General features: G+C 42.5%; 1 protein-coding gene across 1 annotated transcript in view; it reads left to right on the top strand.

Annotated features, from left to right (window-relative positions):
• The window catches only part of st6galnac3 (ST6 (alpha-N-acetyl-neuraminyl-2,3-beta-galactosyl-1,3)-N-acetylgalactosaminide alpha-2,6-sialyltransferase 3), a 111,872-nt gene that overhangs the window by 53,816 nt on the left and 39,992 nt on the right, over window positions 1-18,064 (top strand). The window contains exon 3 of the mRNA XM_017703368.2: window positions 14,450-14,859. Coding sequence (XP_017558857.1) covers window positions 14,450-14,859 — 410 coding nt within the window. The remainder of the gene's footprint in view (window positions 1-14,449; window positions 14,860-18,064) is intronic.

Genomic DNA, 18,064 nt, shown 5'->3' with positions numbered 1-18,064 from the left:
CCTTTCAAAACATGACACATAAACGGACTGGTGTTCTTTGGTGACTCTTTATAGAAGGCGCATTTGCTTTATTTGAAGCACTGCAGAAAAATCGCATTACTCTGAAGAGCTGTTTTTTCTGGGTACCTTCAGGCGCATAGCTTTGCCATGAAATTCCTCCTTCCATCCCTCAACACCCAAAAATACCACGGATGCTATGTTGGAATTAGACTCTTAGTTGAAAATCTATAAGTTAATACATCACTCCTCCATTGTGGGATGATGCTAAAGTGGCCTGACTAACAAAGACTATACACTCTATTGCCAAAAGAATTCACTCACCCATCTAAATTATTGAATTCAGGTGTTCCAATCGCTTCCATGGCCACAGGTGTATAAATCCAAGCCCCTCGGCCTGCAGACTGCTTCTACAGACATTAGTGAAAGAATGGGTCGCTCTCAGGAGCTCAGTGAATTCCAGCGTGGTGCCGTGATTTCGTGCTCCCAACGATGAATGTACAGTGCTCTAAAAAAACTCAAATAAAGAACAACAAATGAAAAAGGAAAAGAGATAAAATACTCAACCGAGACAAACAAGTCTCTGACAACACTAAAGCAAACTGTATCCTCAGTGTATCTCAGTTATGGCTCTAAGGTTCAGTCTGTAGCCGCAGGCAGCCAAGCCTGAAATTACTCAGATCTGTTTACACTGGACTAGTTACAGGTATCACAGGTATTTCATTAGATTTTAAAGTGCTAGAAACTGGAAGAACAGGGATTTTCAGTTATGGCCACTGAGACACTTTTAAAATCATTATACATGTCCTGAAGAAACTTTGGTCCCACATCACTGGGATTAGCCCCCTGTACATTATCTATAAATGTTTCAATTGTTAACAGACTGTCTGGAGGAAATCAGACTCTCAGCAGTGTTACAGAGAAGGTCAGGTCTAGGACCAGGGTTTGGTATAGGTTTTGGGTTGAGGTTAAGGTTAGGATTATAACCAGGATTTGATTTATGTTTTGTGTTCAAGTCAAGGTTAGGGTTTGGACCAGGGTTAGTGTTTAGGTTTTGAGTTGAAGTTAAGGTTAGGATTTGGACCAGGTCTAGGACCAGGGTTTTTTTAATAGGTTTTGGGTTAAGGTTAGGATTAGGACAAGGGTTTGATCTATGTTTTGAGTTGAGGGTAAGGTTGAGCTTTGGACCTGGGTTAGTGTTTAGTTTAAGTCTGGAGTTAAAGTTATGGATAGGATTAGGACCAAGTCTACATTTACATTTACAGCATTTAGCAGACGCTCTTATCCAGAGCGACTTACAAGAAGTGCTTTGTCAATCTAGAGAAAGTATCTTTGCCAGTTACCAGTAGCTTAGAGAAAAGACAGTCCTGAGCTCAGATACTGCTAGATACAAATATGTCACTGCAGACACCAAGAGAAAAAGAAACAGAGTTGAACGCAGAACTCTGGGCCATTCAAAGCAATACAATAACAATAAGATACAATACAATACAGTAAACTACAATACAGAGTGCAGGACATTAAATAAGTGCAGCTTATAGTTCAATGCTCATTTAAGTGCTGTGTAAAAAGATGAGTCTTCAGTCTTTGAAGACAGCAAGAGACTCTGCTGTTCGGACAGCCAGTGGGAGTTCATTCCACCACCTGGGCTCCAGTACAGAGAACATTCTCGACGCTTGTCTTATGTGCACCTTGAAGGATGGCGGGTCAAGCCGAGCTGTACTCGAAGCTCGAAGGGCTCGTGGTCCAGTTCGAGATTTCACCATTGCCATCAAGTAGGTAGCTGGTCCATTTTTGGCTTTGTAGGCCAGCGTTAGGGTTTTAAATCTGATGCGCGCAGCTACAGGGAGCCAGTGAAGGGAGCGCAGCAATGGGGTGACGTGGCTGAACTTGGGCAGATTGAAGACGAGTCGTGCTGCCGCATTCAGGATGAAGTTTAGGTTTAGGAGCAATTTATTTGTTGGTTAACACTAGCCACGTTTACATGCAGCCTAATAATCCGTTAGTAATGCGACTAATAGCTAAATTGGAATAGATTACGACCATGTAAATACTTCAATCAGAATAGTTTAGTAAAATTGAGGCCACTCGGAATACAATTTCGGTTTAATACGTTAAATAGAAGAGTAATAGCCATATAAACACCTGAATCCGATTACATTTCAATCGGAACGTGTAAGTACAGAATTCATAAACGGCTCTGGCAAAAGTTTATATCGGTCAGCATGGTGGAGCAGAAATTGGTCTGCAGAGGAGACGGCGGTGGGACGGGCGCCCAGTTTTTGTGTCTCAGAACACGTCTTCCTCTCGGCCTTCTTTAATAAGGACATAAGGACGTTTTCCTGAGTCTGACGTCATTTTAAAGCAGTTAAAAACACAAGCACTGCTCACTGCTGCTCATCTCACTCTGACTGGACTCACTTGAGGCTTGCTGCATGTGAAAGAAGATTTTCCATCAGATTGTTGAATCGAGTCTTCATATGAGCACGTCAGTCTGAAGCTGTAATCTGATTGTATTCAGTCATGTTGGCAAAAATCTTTGCATGTTAACACGGACACCGAATGACTTGATCATTTCCATTCCTACCAAGTACATAAATGATGAGGATAACCAGGCACCCTCTTACTACAGAAGTGTAGTGTTGGAGAATGAAAGGGAGGTGTTAGGAGAGGACAGCCGAGGTGAGGGGACAGAAGACAGGCAGCTCTAGATAAGCTGTGACCAAATTGAGTGCGGAGGCCTCTGCAGGGGAACGCCTGGGATTAAAGTAGGCAGGTCAAAACAGAAGACATGAGAAAGCAAGGTTATCAGATACCTGCAGAACCAAACTGAGACAGGCAAGTCGGAGCTTTGCAGGACTGAAAACGGGCCAGCAGTGGAGAAGGTGATGCCATCAGGCGCTGTGGTCATACAGGGATTTAGCCAATTGTGCTTACTTGCACTTCTGGCCACAGATGACCACAGCATCATCTGGATTAAGGCTTGGGTTCTGGAATACAGTTGCAAACCTCTTAGACACTTGCAAGGCCCTATTTTAACATCTCAGGTACATTGGGTCCTGGGGTAATTTCCTCTTTTGCTGGTTTGGTCATGTTGGAGCCACTGCCTGTTGCCTCTGCTATCTACTCAACTCACTGGTGTTTTGTCTCGTAGTGGAGCTTAATGTGACATTCTTTCATTACATCCACACCATCTCCACAGACAGTTATCCTTATTGGATGTAAAAGGGTATTCGGTCTCTTTTCACTTTTAGCAAACTTGGTATTTGGGGCCTATACGGGGGCAGTCGAGGGCTGGAGGTTAGGGAACCAGCCTTGTGACCAGGAGGTCACCAGTTCGATCCGCTGAGCTGATGGTACGTGACTGAAGAGCCCTTGAGCAAGACACCTAACCCCCAACTCCTCCCAGGCACCGTGGATAGGGCTGCCCACCGCTTTGGGCAAGTGTGCTCACCTTCACCCTAGTGTGTGTGTTCGGGTGTTCACTGGTGTGTATGTGGGTGTTTTCACTGCACTGATGGGTTAAAATGCAGAAGTGGAATTTCCCCATTGTGGGTCTAATAAGGGTCACTTTATTTTGGTTAGACTGCTACTGAAGCACAGATAGTGTGTTTGGCGGTATGACCGTGTGACGGTGTGGTGAAATTGGTGTAACCCCTGTCCCACAGACTGTTGTTGGGGGAACGGGGTTGGAGCGTACACCGCATGCAGTGCATGTTGGGGGTTGTAGTGAAGGACCTGGTGGAATAGACTAATACTTACTGGTTTCTTAGACCTTGCATTGGACACATGGCAATTAGGTCCATCACTGAGAAGATCTGCACATTTACAGGTTTCCCCTGAAAAACGGATCCAGGCTAAGAACACGAAGATCAGGTCCGACTGTGCTTTGGCTGGTATTCAATATTGAAGCGCTTGGATGGGATTGGAAGGCACAAGGCTGGATCGGGAAGTTCCTATTTGTCAGACGAATAGCCGTTTTTATGTCTTTGGCTTTGCTATCTGAGAAGTCTTTTTGTCTTGATGACAGTGATATTATACCTCATTACTTTAAGCTGTCAGCACAGAACTGCATTCCCTAACGAGCAATCAGCTCACACCATGACGTGCTCTAGTCCTCAGTGCCATTTGACGGAAATGTGTTTCTTAGCCTTTAACAACGCTGGATGCCTCCGCTCTTCTCACACTCTGCCTACATTATCACGCATCGCAGTAATGGTTGCGGTACCGAACCGTAAAACTCGTCTATGCTTAGCGAGACTTATATTATATCTGACCTTAAAGACGTGCTTTATTTGGTGCTCAAACAGCCACGAGCCATCAACGCGATGGTATATCACAGCTTGATAGACGCCGTAAAGATCAGTACAGCGTTGTGCCAGTGCATCTAACACTTCCAAGCAGGACCCCCCACGCAGGGGCTTTCATTCAACTCTGGACGCAATTGTACTAATTACTCCTAGTTAATGGATAATGGTTTATTCAGCATCGTAATGAATCTCAAGGTTAAACACAGGCCTGGAGGGCGTGAATTAATGATGCTCATGTTCGCCGCGTTTAGAGTGACTTAGTGAGTACTGTGCTCTTTTATATAAGAGAGAAAACATTTCCTCTCATTCTCGCTCTCGCTCTCTCTTTCTCTGTGGTAAGTACAGAATAGAGATGAATGAAGAGAATAATAAGGCACCTGAGGCACCTGACTGATGTTATTTCCCCTTGTGTGACCTGTGCATGCATGAAACTCACCCAGGCCGCCTGTCTTTCCATACATATAATCATAAAGAAATGCCTGCAACTGTTCTACATACATAAACACTTAATAACGCACGCATAAGCGCTGAATAACATACTTATAAAGCAGCACTTCAATAGTTATAAACAACTTATGCCAGTAATTTCAACGTGGACTAAAATATTTTATGAAGCACACGACGTTGTATTGATGTACGGACCTGGAATTAAAGCAACAGGCATTTGTTTGTTTATAACACTGTTACGAAGCATCATTGCCAAGTCATTTCTAAAGCACTACTGTCCACCCAGATGTACAAAACCACCTCAAAACTAGCAAAATCCTTTAAGATATGCATACATAGGCTGCCTACATAGAAACAGTACAAGGGCTTCAGTATTTATAATCAGCTTATGTCAATAACTGCAAGATAGCCTGAGATGTTTTTAGAAGTAAAGGACAAAGTGACCCTTAAACTAAGATATTTGATGTGTTTATAACACTGTTCCAACTCATTCATAAAGCCATCCTGTTGCTCTACATATATAACCACCCCAAACCGAGCAACATGCATAAAGACACAGCCGTAACATTTCTACCTTCATAGAAATTTCATAACACATGTATAAGCATTGAACATTTATAATGCAGTACATCAGTGCTTATAAGCAGCTTGTATTAGTAATAACAAGATGACCTAGGATGTTTTATGATGTAAGTGTATTTGCATGGATGGATGGACTTACAAAGCATCATTTGTGTGTTGTGCTGGTACGGGTGGATCAGACACGGCAGTGCAGCTGGAGTTTTAAACACTGCGTCCACTCACTGTCCACTCGATTACCTTGTTGGTCCACCTTGTAGATGTAAAGTCAGAGACAGCAGCTCATGTGTGTCAGCACAGTTTGTGTTGGGCATTCTCTAGTCTTTCATCAGTGGTCACAGGACGCTGCCCACAGGGGCTGGATATTTTTGGTTGTTGGGCTATTCTCAGTCCAACAGTGACACTGAGGTGTTCACACACACACACACACACACACACACACACACACACACATATATATATATATTAATTAAGATTAATTGACCCTTATTAGTCCCACAACGGGGAAATTTCACCTCCGCATTTAACCCATCTGTGAAGTGAAACACCACATACACACTAGTGAACACACACACACTAGGGGGCTGTGAGCACACTTGCCCAGAGCGGTGGGCAGCCCAATCCGCAGCACCCGGGGAGCAGTTGGGGGTTAGGTGTCTTGCTCAAGGACACCTCAGTCATGTGCTGTTGGCTCTGGGGATCGAACCGGTCACGAGGCTGGTTCCCTAACCTCCAGCCCACCACTGCCCCGCATATATGTATATATGATATAGTTTTACTGTACACAATATATACATACTGTGACCATCAGACATTGTATTTATACTGTAATGTAATTATTTGGCTGTTCCGCCCTCTGGTAGCGTCAGCTCAAAAAGACAGTAAAAATTAGAGTGCTGAGCTGAGCCTCTGGCCGCTGGGCTTATATAAGAGATTAACTGTCCTGTCGCAGCGTTTTGCTGTAGCTCTCTCTCGGCTCTGGCTCCATTCACGCTCTGTTTGACGACAGAACAATAGAGGACCTGTGGGTGCTTCAGTAGATCGCAGAGAATCCTTATATGCCTCAAATAATAAAAAGCTTTAAAGCAGCTTTGGGATTGCCCCAGATGCCCCACTTACACACATACAGCACCACAAGCCTGAACAGGAAGGCTGCTGACAGTGTTTCAGACGCATAACGCCAGTGAAAACCTTAAAATGTTTATCTCTTCATGCCGTCTCTGCCCACACTCTGAGATGTCTGGGGTGAACGTGCCTCCAGCTTTTCCATTTGTGTTTTAAAAAAAAATCAGCCACTTTTTATCAGCAGGGCTTTTGGGGTATTTTCCTTTTTTCGTCTTTCCTTTTTTGCCACTGTGTCATGTCTTACCACAGGATGGTGCCAGCAGCTCATTATCGTCAGCACCCTAAAGGAGCCATGTCATAGAAAAACAAATTATAGACTTTTTTTTTTATTGAAAAAGTGTGATATACTATGTAAACCCTGTTAAAGGGCTCATTCCCTATATTCTTGTAGGTTTTTGGTCATGTTTAAGGTTTTTATGTGTTTATGTTTATGTTTTATAATGTATCTACATATTCAGCCTACAGCAGTTCAGGCCCTGCCTATTTACAGTAAAGTTATTATATATAAATTAGACTGTACCTCTTTTTTTTAAATGTGTGAATCAGCGTAAATGATTTAAAATCAGCGTAGAGAGCTTCATGGAATGGGTTTCCGAGCAGCTGCATCCAAGCCTTACATCACCAAGCTCAATGCAAAGCGTCGAATGCAGTGGTGTAAAGCGCCGCTACTGGACTCTAGAGCAGTGGAGACGAGTTCTCTGGAGTGACCAATCACACTTCTCCATCTGGCTATCCGATGGATGAGTCTGGGTTTGGTGGCTGCCAGGAGACTGTACTTGTCTGTCTGCATTGTGCCGAGTGTAAAGTTTGGTGGAGGGGGGATCATGGTGTGGGGTTGTTTTTCGGGAGTTGGGCTCGGCCCCTTAGTTCCAGTGAAAGGAATTCTTAATGCTTCAGCACCATGAGATGGATGAGCGAGTTTGGTGTGGAAGAACTTGACTGGCGTGATACAGAGTCCTGACCTCAACCTGATAGAACACCTTTGGGATGAATTAGAGCGGAGACTGCGAGCCAGGCCGATGTCAGCAAACCAGATGGTAAAAAGAGCCATTTTGTCCTTTTAACAAAAATCAAGCCACCTTGGGAGCCACAATGTTTTACAGTAGTTTTGAGGGAAGATTAGGGCCTAAAATCTTTTTTTAATTCTTTTAAATACCTGCAGGTTGGAAGGATACATGGAGGGCATTATAAGGCAAAATAGTCCCTGTAGAAAAGTTATTTTCTTCTAATTTAACACTGTTTGACTATTATTGACATTAAAAGAACATAAAAACACTTTGACTGACTTTGTTTACAATTATGCAGAAATGTTGACAAAATCTGTGGAAATCCCCTTTAATCTTGTACAATGTCGGAGGTTTCCAGCGCTATAGGGGGATGTTCTTAGTCTCTGGTTGCGTGTAGACGTATAGAGTCTCTGAGCTGATGTAAATCGAGAGCGAGTCCTCAGCTGGGCCCGGCCGATCGATATGTGCAGAGAGCTGTGAAGATTGGTGGAGCGTGGCGGACTAGGACACACCGCCTGTTAATGCGGGGGGACCAGCGACAGTGCAAGGCTACAGGGGCAGGTCTGTCTATCTGTTTGTCCTTCCCTCTCTCCGCTGAGAGGCTAGAGGCTACAACAGCTTTCTGCGAGAAAAAGCCATCTTCAGGTCTCTGGTCAAGCGTTTGCTCTTCAGCTGAAGTTCATGTTCAGCCTTCTCCTCAGGGATTTACACTAAGAGTCTGCAAAACCTCTGTCTAAGAACACTTGACTTACTACTGGCCAAAATGACTGGACAAACGCGAAATGACAGTTAATCCTTTGCGGTTATTGCTGCTGATAACAAAAGCATGCTGTATTATTGATTATTCCACACATTGAAACAAACAGGTTAACATTGAATCTATACCACCTTTGTGTTTGTAAGTAGAAGAGGAGACGTTTTATTACGCTTTCAATTATGTGAGCGCTGTTTTTCATCATGAAATGCAGAAAATCAGGGTGCAGACGCAAACCTGTTGATACAGAAACAGTTGAAGTGTTTCAGCCACACCCATTGCTACCAAATGTATGAATTAAGCACACACTGGCAGTAGAATAGGTTGTACTGAAGGGCTCAGTGACCTTAAACATGGAACTGTCATAGGAAACCACCTTTGCTTCAAAACAGTTTGTGAAATTCCTGCGCTGCTAGATCTGCCCTGGTCAACTGTAAGTGCTATAATTGTTAAATGGAAGCGTTTTGAGGCAACAACAGCTCCGTTGCAAACAATAGACCACACAAAGTCACAGAGCTGGGCCACCAGGTGCTAAAGCGCATAGCACATTATACTCACCCATTTCCTGTTGCATCGCTCACTACAGAGTTCCAAAAGGACGCAACATCAGCACAAGAACTGCACATCAAGAGCTTCATGAACTGGGTTTCTATGGCTGAGCTTCTGCAAGCAAGACAAAGATCACGATATGCAATGCCAAGTGTTGGCTAGAGAGGTGTAAAGCCTGCCACCACTGGACTATATAAGTTTGGTGGAGGAGGGATAATGGGCTGGGACTGTTTTTCAAGCCACTTAGTTCCAGTATGGGGTAGTGATAATGGCACAACATGTAAACATTTCCAGTATGCTTCCAACTATGTGGCAGTTTGGGAAAGACTCCAGTTTGATATGGGGATGTTCCAGTGGCCCGCACCGAGCCCTGACCTTAGCACCACTGAACACTTTGGGGATGAGCTGGAATGTCGATTCTCATCCAGCATCAGTGCCTGATCTCGCAAATGCTCTTTTGATTGAATGAGCATGATTTCCCACAGACCCACTCCAAAATCTTGTGGACAGCTTCCCAGAGTGTTAGGCTGCTACAAAGGCTGGCAAACTCCATATTCAGGCCTAAGGTTTCGGAACAGAATGTCCAAAAATCTCTTGTAGGTGTGATAGTCAGGTGTCCACATACTTTTGGCCATTTAGCGTACCACATCAGTATTATTGAAGACAGTACAACATAGTTTAACCGAAGGGCCTCCAGAACAGATGGCGACTGTGAAAAGGGGTCAGCGCATTTGTTGTACGACAACTTTGTCGATACCTCAAGACTCGCATTAAAATGCTGTTTTCGTACTTGTGGTCGATGAATGGACGTGATGTTGTCAGGCCTCCTCACTGGAGCAGATAAACATCAGTAACAACACGCAGAGAGGCGTGAGGGAGATGTCTTCCTATCCGTTCTCGGGTTGCTGGTCAGTCATATGGTATCGATCACCTCTATTATCCTGGCGTGGTGGCAGTTTGTCTCCCAATTCCACTGACCAGCCAAGCAGGACAAACAAGCTGTAATTTGTAGGGAGGGGCGTTCTGATAGCGTTGCGCGCCCGTCCGCTACATTAGCCACCTAAATCGAGAGAGCGGGTGATGGGTATGATACCACCGCTCGGACGATAGCTGCTGTCGCCTCAGTTAGCATAGCGGAGCGCTTTGTTGGCGCGGAATGACAGCGATCTGTCCTCCGCTGCCTCCAATTAACTTCAGTGCATGTTTGGGCGAGGCAGCTGCTGGACTTTCACGGGGAGGATTTTCTTCTCTTTACTGGAGCTTAGCAGGCTAATTATTCAAGATTGGCACAAAATCCACTTCCAAGCTGATGGGACAGCTGTCTTTGGCACCTACAAACTACAGTAAATAAAGCGCCCCACAATGCTTCATGTAGTACATACATGCGAAAGAGTCAGGTGCCGAGGTTTGGCATCGTTCAGAAAGAAGAGAGAGAATGTGTTCTAGTGCAGTTCTACTTTCGCTTAAGGATGTGTCACTGAGAAATACATGCGCCAGACACTTTATTGGAAGACCCCTCTCTTGTAGCTCCACCTTACCAGATTGCAGTTAAAGAGCGCTTTCCTCCATACGTATGGTGGACATTATATACTTTATGTATATGATGTACGGTACTGTGCAAAAGTTAGAGACACTTTAATTGTTATTGTTATTTCCAACCTTGCCCTGCGATGGACTGGTGACCTGTCCATGGTGTTTCCTGCCTTCCGCCCAATGACCCCTGGTATAGGCTCCAGCTCCCCCTGTGACCCAGAGGGATAAGTGGCTAAGAAAATGTGTTTGTGCTATTTCCAACATTTCTTTTTAGACACTGTGACATTAGATATAAGAAGGATAAAGTCAAATGTAAATGAGGAGGAAAAAAAACATGAGTTTCCAAAACTGGGGTTCAAAAACTGATTAAAAGCTACAGAGAAAATGGGCCTCCTAACAACCACCTGGAAGACCTGGTAGACACCAAAACTGCCCCCTCAGATAAACAGCACTTAAAGCTTTCCTCTCTGAGAGAGAGGAGAACATCAAGCTGCTTCAGATCTGAAAACATCCACAGAAGACCACTCAGCGCTGTGGGTCTGAAAGGACGTGTAGCTGATCAAGAAGAACCTCACTGAGAAAAGGAGATGGACACATCAAACAAAGAAGCTGAACAATGGGCTGACCACCCCAGAGTCCAGACCTCAACACCACTGAATGTGTTGGGGATTACTTTGGGATTGTATGAAGCAGAAAATGCTGAAGGTTTGTGAATGAACCCAGGTGGTTGCTAAGATGTTGCTGTGTTATCCCAGGTGGTTGTGAATGTGTTGCTAATCTAGTGTCATGTTATCCCAATTGGTTGCTAAGGTGTTGCTAGGCTTTTGCTGTGGTATCCCAGGTGATTACTAAGGATTTGTTAGGCGTTGCTGTGGTATCCCAGGTGATTGCTAAGGATTTGCTACGCCATTGCTGTGGTATCCCAGGTGATTGCTAAGGATTTGCTAGGCCGTTGCTGTGGTATCCCAGGTGATTGCTAAGGATTTGCTACGCCATTACTGTGGTATCCCAGGTGATTGCTAAGGATTTGCTATGCCATTGCTGTGGTATCCCAGGTGATTGCTAAGGATTTGCTAGGCCGTTGCTGTGGTATCCCAGGTGATTGCTAAGGATTTGCTACGCCATTGCTGTGGTATCCCAGGTGATTGCTAAGGATTTGCTATGCCGTTGCTGTGGTATCCCAGGTGATTGCTAAGGATTTGCTAGGCCGTTGCTGTGGTATCCCAGGTGATTGCTAAGGATTTGCTACGCCATTGCTGTGGTATCCCAGGTGATTGCTAAGGATTTGCTATGCCGTTGCTGTGGTATCCCAGGTGATTGCTAAGGATTTGCTAGGCCGTTGCTGTGGTATCCCAGGTGATTGCTAAGGATTTGCTACGCCATTGCTGTGGTATCCCAGGTGGTTGTTATATGGGCTTTAGGATCCTGCTATGGTTTGTGGTTCTAGCTCAAAAACTGTGACCCATAAAACCAGTGCCAAGAAAGCATAGATTAATTAACATAACAACTATTTATAAATAAGCTATAAGTAAAATAATAACTAAAATAAAGTTGCAATAAATTGAATATCTAATGTGAAGTTCTAATAAAATTAATATCTAGTATGTCTTGTATTTGAACAGTGGTGGTCGTATCATGGTGAAAGATAACCAAGAAATAGCCATTGCTTTAAATAGATCATTATAAGATATTATTTATTATTTATTATTGTCATGTTAATATAGAAAGATCAAGTTTAATTAATCCTGCACTGTGTGCGAATAATCAGATGCTGGAATATTCAGCAGACCTAAATGTTCACCCAGTTCTGCTTCAATGATGGTTAACAGTTACTTATGCATTATGCACAGTTGATTAATCAATTATTTATATTTATTTGTGATTCAGATGATTTTCAGTGTAGTTATGTAAATGGTCTTATTATCCATTGTGTGCTGCTGTGTTTTCGTGCCCTGGAGTTGCTGTAGCTGTGCTGGTGCGTGCCGTGTGCTGTCATTTGGCTCTCACTTATACACGGTTCCTCGAGCGTTTCACCTCTCATATTAATAACTGCTGTTTTATTTAGTAATAACATTTAAATGCTGTGAACTCGACACCTTTTTCGATGCTTTATTCAATATTTCCAGTTGTTTGGTATTTTAATCAACAAGAAAAATAATGAATTGTACATGTGTTTATATTTCTTGTCTAATTGTTTTGTCTGAGATTTGATTACCAAAGACTTCAGGATATTAATTTTATTAGAACTTTATTCTGTATAAACTTTTCTTTAAAACTTCTAGACAATAATTTACATTTTTAACAACTTCATGCTGGATGATTATTTTTTATATTTTATTATTACTTTGTTCTCAATGCTGTTATTAGAGTTTCATTCTAGGTCATTTTATCATAACTAAATTCGAGATAATAATTTTATTAGATCCGCGACCCTGTGGCGGAGAAGCGGCTTAGAAAATGGATGGATGGATGGATGGAATTTTATTAGAGCTTCATTCTAGATAATAAATAGATAATAGAGCTTCATTCTGGATGGTAATTTTATTAGAGCTTCATTCTGGATGGTAATTTTATTAGAGCTTCATTCTGGATGGTAATTTTATTAGAGCTTCATTCTGGATATCAATTTCATTATAACTTCATTCCAGACGATAATTTTATATGCACTTTATCGTAGATAAAAATTGTATGAGAATTTTATTCTAGATATTAATTTTATTGGAGCTCCATTCTCGATAGTCATTTTATTAGAGCTTCATTCTAGATAATACATTTTATTAGAGCTTTGCTCTAGATAATAATTTTATTAGAGCTTCATTCTAGATAATCATTTTTTTAAATCAGAAACTCATTCTAGATATCAATTTTATTAGAGCTCCATTCTAGATAATCAATTTTTTTTAAATCAGAAACTCATTCTAGACAACAATTTTATTAGAGCTCCATTCTAGATAATAAATAGATAATAGAGCTTCATTCTGGATGGTAATTTTATTAGAGCTTCATTCTGGATATCAATTTCATTATAACTTCATTCCAGACGATAATTTTATATGCACTTTATCGTAGATAAAAAATTCATGAGAATTTTATTTTAGATATTAATTTTATTGGAGCTCCATTCTAGATAATACATTTTATTAGAGCTTTGCTATAGATAATAGAGCTTCATTCTGGGTATTATTTTCATTAGAACAACTTTCTGGATAATAATTTTATTAGAACTTCTTATTACTTTTATTAGCGTTTAATTCTAGATATTAATTTTATTAGAGCTTCATTCTTGATAATGACGTTAGGACTTCATTATAGATAATAATTTTATTTCAACTGTATCTTAAATAATAATTTTATTAGAGCATCATTTGTGGAAATAATTTCATTAGAGCTTCTTTCCAGATAATTTTATTAGAACTTCATACTAGATACTTTTATTAGAGCTTTATTCTAGATATGAATTTGTTAGAGCTTCATTCTGTGTGAACTTCATTCTAAATCACAATTTTATCAGAACTTCATTCTAAATCATAATTTTATTAGAACTTCATTCTAAATCATAATTTTGTTAGAACTTCATTTGAGGAAATAATTTCATTAGAGCTTCTTTCTGGACAATAATTTTATTAGAGCTTCATTCTAGATAATTTTTTATCAGAAATTCATTCTAGATAACAATTTTATTTGAGCTCCATTCTAGATAATAAATAGATAATAGAGCTTCATTTGAGGAAATAATTTCATTAGAGCTTCTTTCTGGATAATAATTTTATTAGAGCTTCATACTAGATACTTTTGTTAGAGCTTTATTCTAGGTATGATTTTCATTAGAGCTTTATTCTAGGTATGAATTTCATTAGAGCTTTATTCTAGGTATGAATTTCATTAGAGCTTTATTCTAGGTATGAATTTTATTAGAGCTTTATTCTAGGTATGAATTTCATTAGAGCTTTATTCTAGGTATGAATTTTATTAGAGCTTTATTCATGGATATTTAATTCTGTTAGAACATTCTTTATGTTCTACACCTTTCTACACATCTGCCGCATCTTCTTCTTTATATTATTGAAAACATAACTTTTCGATGGTGATGTCACATAGTGGTGAATGATGTCATTAGTTGACGCGTCTCTCCGTCTCCCCTCTTGTAGCCTCTGAAGCTGCACTGTGATGTCTGCAGCGTGGTATCCAGTTCAGGTCAGATGCTCGGTCGGCAGGCGGGACGTGAGATCGAACGCGCGTCCTGCGTGTGGCGGATGAACAACGCTCCCACTCGCGGCTTCGAGCTGGACGTGGGGCGCCGCACCGACCTGCGGGTGGTCTCGCACACGAGCGTGCCGCTGCTGCTGCAGAAGCCCCAGCACTTCTTCGGCCAGGGCAACGAGACCGTGTACGTGGTGTGGGGTCCGCTGCGCAACATGAGGGAGGACGGCAAGGGTATCGTCTATAACATGCTGCGACAGGCCGCCGAGAACTACCCCCACGCCCGCATCTACGTCACCACAGAGGAGCGCATGAATTACTGCGACACTGTTTTCAAGAGGGAGACGGGAAAAGACAGGTGAGGCAGATGAATACCAGAGTTACACTTAAACCACTAATGTGTACACCTCCTCATATCTACTAGAGCTGCACCGATACCACGTTATCCCTTCTCATTCCGATACCGATACCGGATCCTTTAGTATTGGCTTGATACCGAGTGCCGATACTGATACTAACCTAACTCACCAATAACTCCTGATATTTATACAGTTACATTTTTACTGTTCTGCATCACAAATGAAACACGCTCAGCTTAGCTACATGGCGTTTATTATTTATTCGATGCTTAAGAAAACCTGTGGTGTTTACACATCAGCACACAGCAGCTTCTCTGGCTCAAAAACGGAGCTGAATGTTTCACATCCAGATTTCCAGGTTGTTTGTCTCATTCACTTCCGCTGCATCTCTGCGTGTCAGTTCAGTAAATATCACCATCATTTATGCTGTCAGTGTCAGCAACGTTCAGTGTCTTTCTGGCTTGGTTGAAGCGACGGGCCACGAGACCCAACTGCTGGGTGGTGTAGCTGACTGACGGAGGGGCACCGCAGGCATTGCAAGTGAACGCACAGGATAAATCAAGGGTAAATGCTGTCATTATGATGCGAGTTCGCGGTTCCTTCCGCTGTCTCAATAATGTTAACTCAGACAGTAGATTCAAGATGCACAGCAGAAACAGGCAGTTAAAGAAACTGTACACTGAAATTCTTACTTTGCTGTTCCTCCATTCACCAAATATAATCTTAATATCATCTTAGAAAAAAGTAGAAAAAAAGAGAAAATATAAGAATAACACTAAAAGCAATATTAAGTAAAAAAGTAGTTTTATGTGTTGAAAGTTGAAAGAAAATTAGTAACATGTGCGTCTGTGCAGCATCTTGTAAGTGTCCACACAGCAGCAGACGAGTGTCTGAAGAAAGAAAATCTTGTTCATTTATTTTTTTTTATCTTCCCAATTCAGTCGTCTTCAATTCCACTCACTAGTTAGGACTCCGCCCAAATCACACGATACCACCAGCGCTAGGAGGGTGAAGGCTAACACAGGGTGAAGGCCACGGACGGCTGTAGCATCACCAGGGATCGTGACCTCCTATACGGCCAACGCTTAGATGGTTACCCCTCTCGGGAGCCCCAAGTCTTTTTCTAAACTTTGTTCTTAAGAAAAAAGTTACGAGAAATTCTTCAAAGTACTTCTTGAGAATTCTCTTATCTTATCTTTTTGTTAACCATTTCCTTAAGATTAGTTCTAAGAACAAGTGGTTCTTAAATGTTTTCTTAACCTCCCCTTAGCCTCACACTCGTCTTAGGCTGTAGGAGTCGACAAAGTCACCGTGTAAATTTATCAGGGACGCTGCCTCCGCTGCTCCTGCCCGTCCTCGTCCGTCACCCCACAGTTAGCATGTTTCCCAATCAAGATTTTGTTCCTGTTGGCTTGTGGATGGTTTCTTCCACCGTTACCTGTAGTTTCCGTCTGCTTGATTTGTTTTAAATGCTTGCTTTAAGATTTTTCCTCAGAATTCAGACTGTATCTCGCGTCGTTTGTGGTCCGGGGTGAAATAAAACACAGCCTGCATGAGAAAACTGAAGATTTTTTAAAGAAAAATCTAAGCCATACTTCAAATACCAGCCCACAGCAGACAGCTCAGTGAGATTCAGTCCTTGGCAGTGAAAATAGTGTGAACTTTTTTGCGAGCGGGAAATATGAACCATTAATTACATTTCCAGTGCGTATGCGACTTTTAGCAGAGAAAGGTATAAAATGTACGACTGGCTGGAATGCAGCTCCGTGAATGATGAGGCTTTTCGTTTGCCTGCCGGACATTTGGCTGCTAGGACAGTAAGACGGACGCATTTCAAGCCTGAAAAGTACAGTGTGCGTAAAGCTGAGAGGCCATTAACAGCTGCTGGAGCTGGAAATGTGTCTCAGGTCTGTTGAAAACATGCAAACAACAGTTAACGTTATTGATGCCGTATAGTGGACACCGTCTCATACTTCACTGAGGAAGGACACTGTTTATACTCGGCGCAAATAGACTAGCGGCTGCTGACAAATGAGCCAGAGAAATCAATGTCATTTATATCGGCTTTGTTTGTCTCCACAGCCAGACATTTAGGAAAGTGTAAACACGAACATTTAGGCTCCTTTTTAAATTTGAAATGGTGTTTACTCACCTTTTTTTTTTTTTTTAGAGTTGGCTAACCTGTTAGATGTTACTCCCTCACTTGATATAAACTCGATTCCTCACTGACCACGGCTTTGGTCAGTTTCAATCTGCTTTCGCGTTCTTGGTGCAGTTTGTAAAACACTGAATAAAAATCATTTTAGTTGCAACAAGTTCGTTATTTTTCTCATAGCATTTGTTATATATGGCACTACAGGTTCCCCTTCGTCTTTTCCAACCTACTAAATCTCAGAAAAAAGCAACATTGTCATGTATCGTGAAAAAATTTTGAGGTATCGTGATATAATATTTCTACCATATCGCCCACCCCTGGCGTCCATCGTTGGCTATTTCTAGGGCGTGAATGAACAGCAGTTTACAGGCTTTGAATACTGGTTGATATTTCTGAACGAGCATTTGATTACTTGCTGAAAAACAATAATATTTAGGTTTCATCATTACTCATAATTTTAAATATGCCTGTTACTGCAGCTCAGAATATGTCCAGTAGGCTGTAGCCCTCTCATTAAAACGCAGCGTCCTGATTCACGTTGGTGTAAAGAGTTTAGCGACTGAGCAATATAGTGGTATTCATCACCACCTATGGGCCCCGACGATGATGGCCGCGCGAGCCGGCAGGAAGGCGAGGCTTGAAAACCCAGCGGTGATTAACCTTGGTGAGGATGCTGAGGAGAGAGCTGCGAGTGTGGAGGGGGCAGAGCGCAAAGCCCGAGCTTCCCCGACGGACACGAGTCATGAGAGTGACGGCGGTAGGAGGAGGAAGAAGTGGCCACGAGGGGCACCAGAGGAAAGAGTGAGTCCCGAGCTCCGCCTCCTGGGCCCCGCCCCCTGTTATGCAGCGAGGCTGCTTCACTACACTTCACATTCGACCCGGGCGGCCGAGCTGCCAGCTGGGGCCGGTGACGAGGAGGCGGAGCGGCGAGCTCTCGTTCCCTCTCGGCTCCGGTGCTCGGGCAGCCACAAGAGAGAGGACTGAAGAGCTGAAAAGCTCACTGAAGCGTCTAGCTGAAAAGTCTAGCTAGCTTCAGCCACTGAAAAGTG

This window comes from Pygocentrus nattereri, chromosome 2, assembly GCF_015220715.1.
Source record: "Pygocentrus nattereri isolate fPygNat1 chromosome 2, fPygNat1.pri, whole genome shotgun sequence".
NCBI classification, from domain to species: Eukaryota; Metazoa; Chordata; class Actinopteri; order Characiformes; family Serrasalmidae; genus Pygocentrus; species Pygocentrus nattereri.
This window is presented reverse-complemented; position numbering and strand designations above follow the sequence as displayed.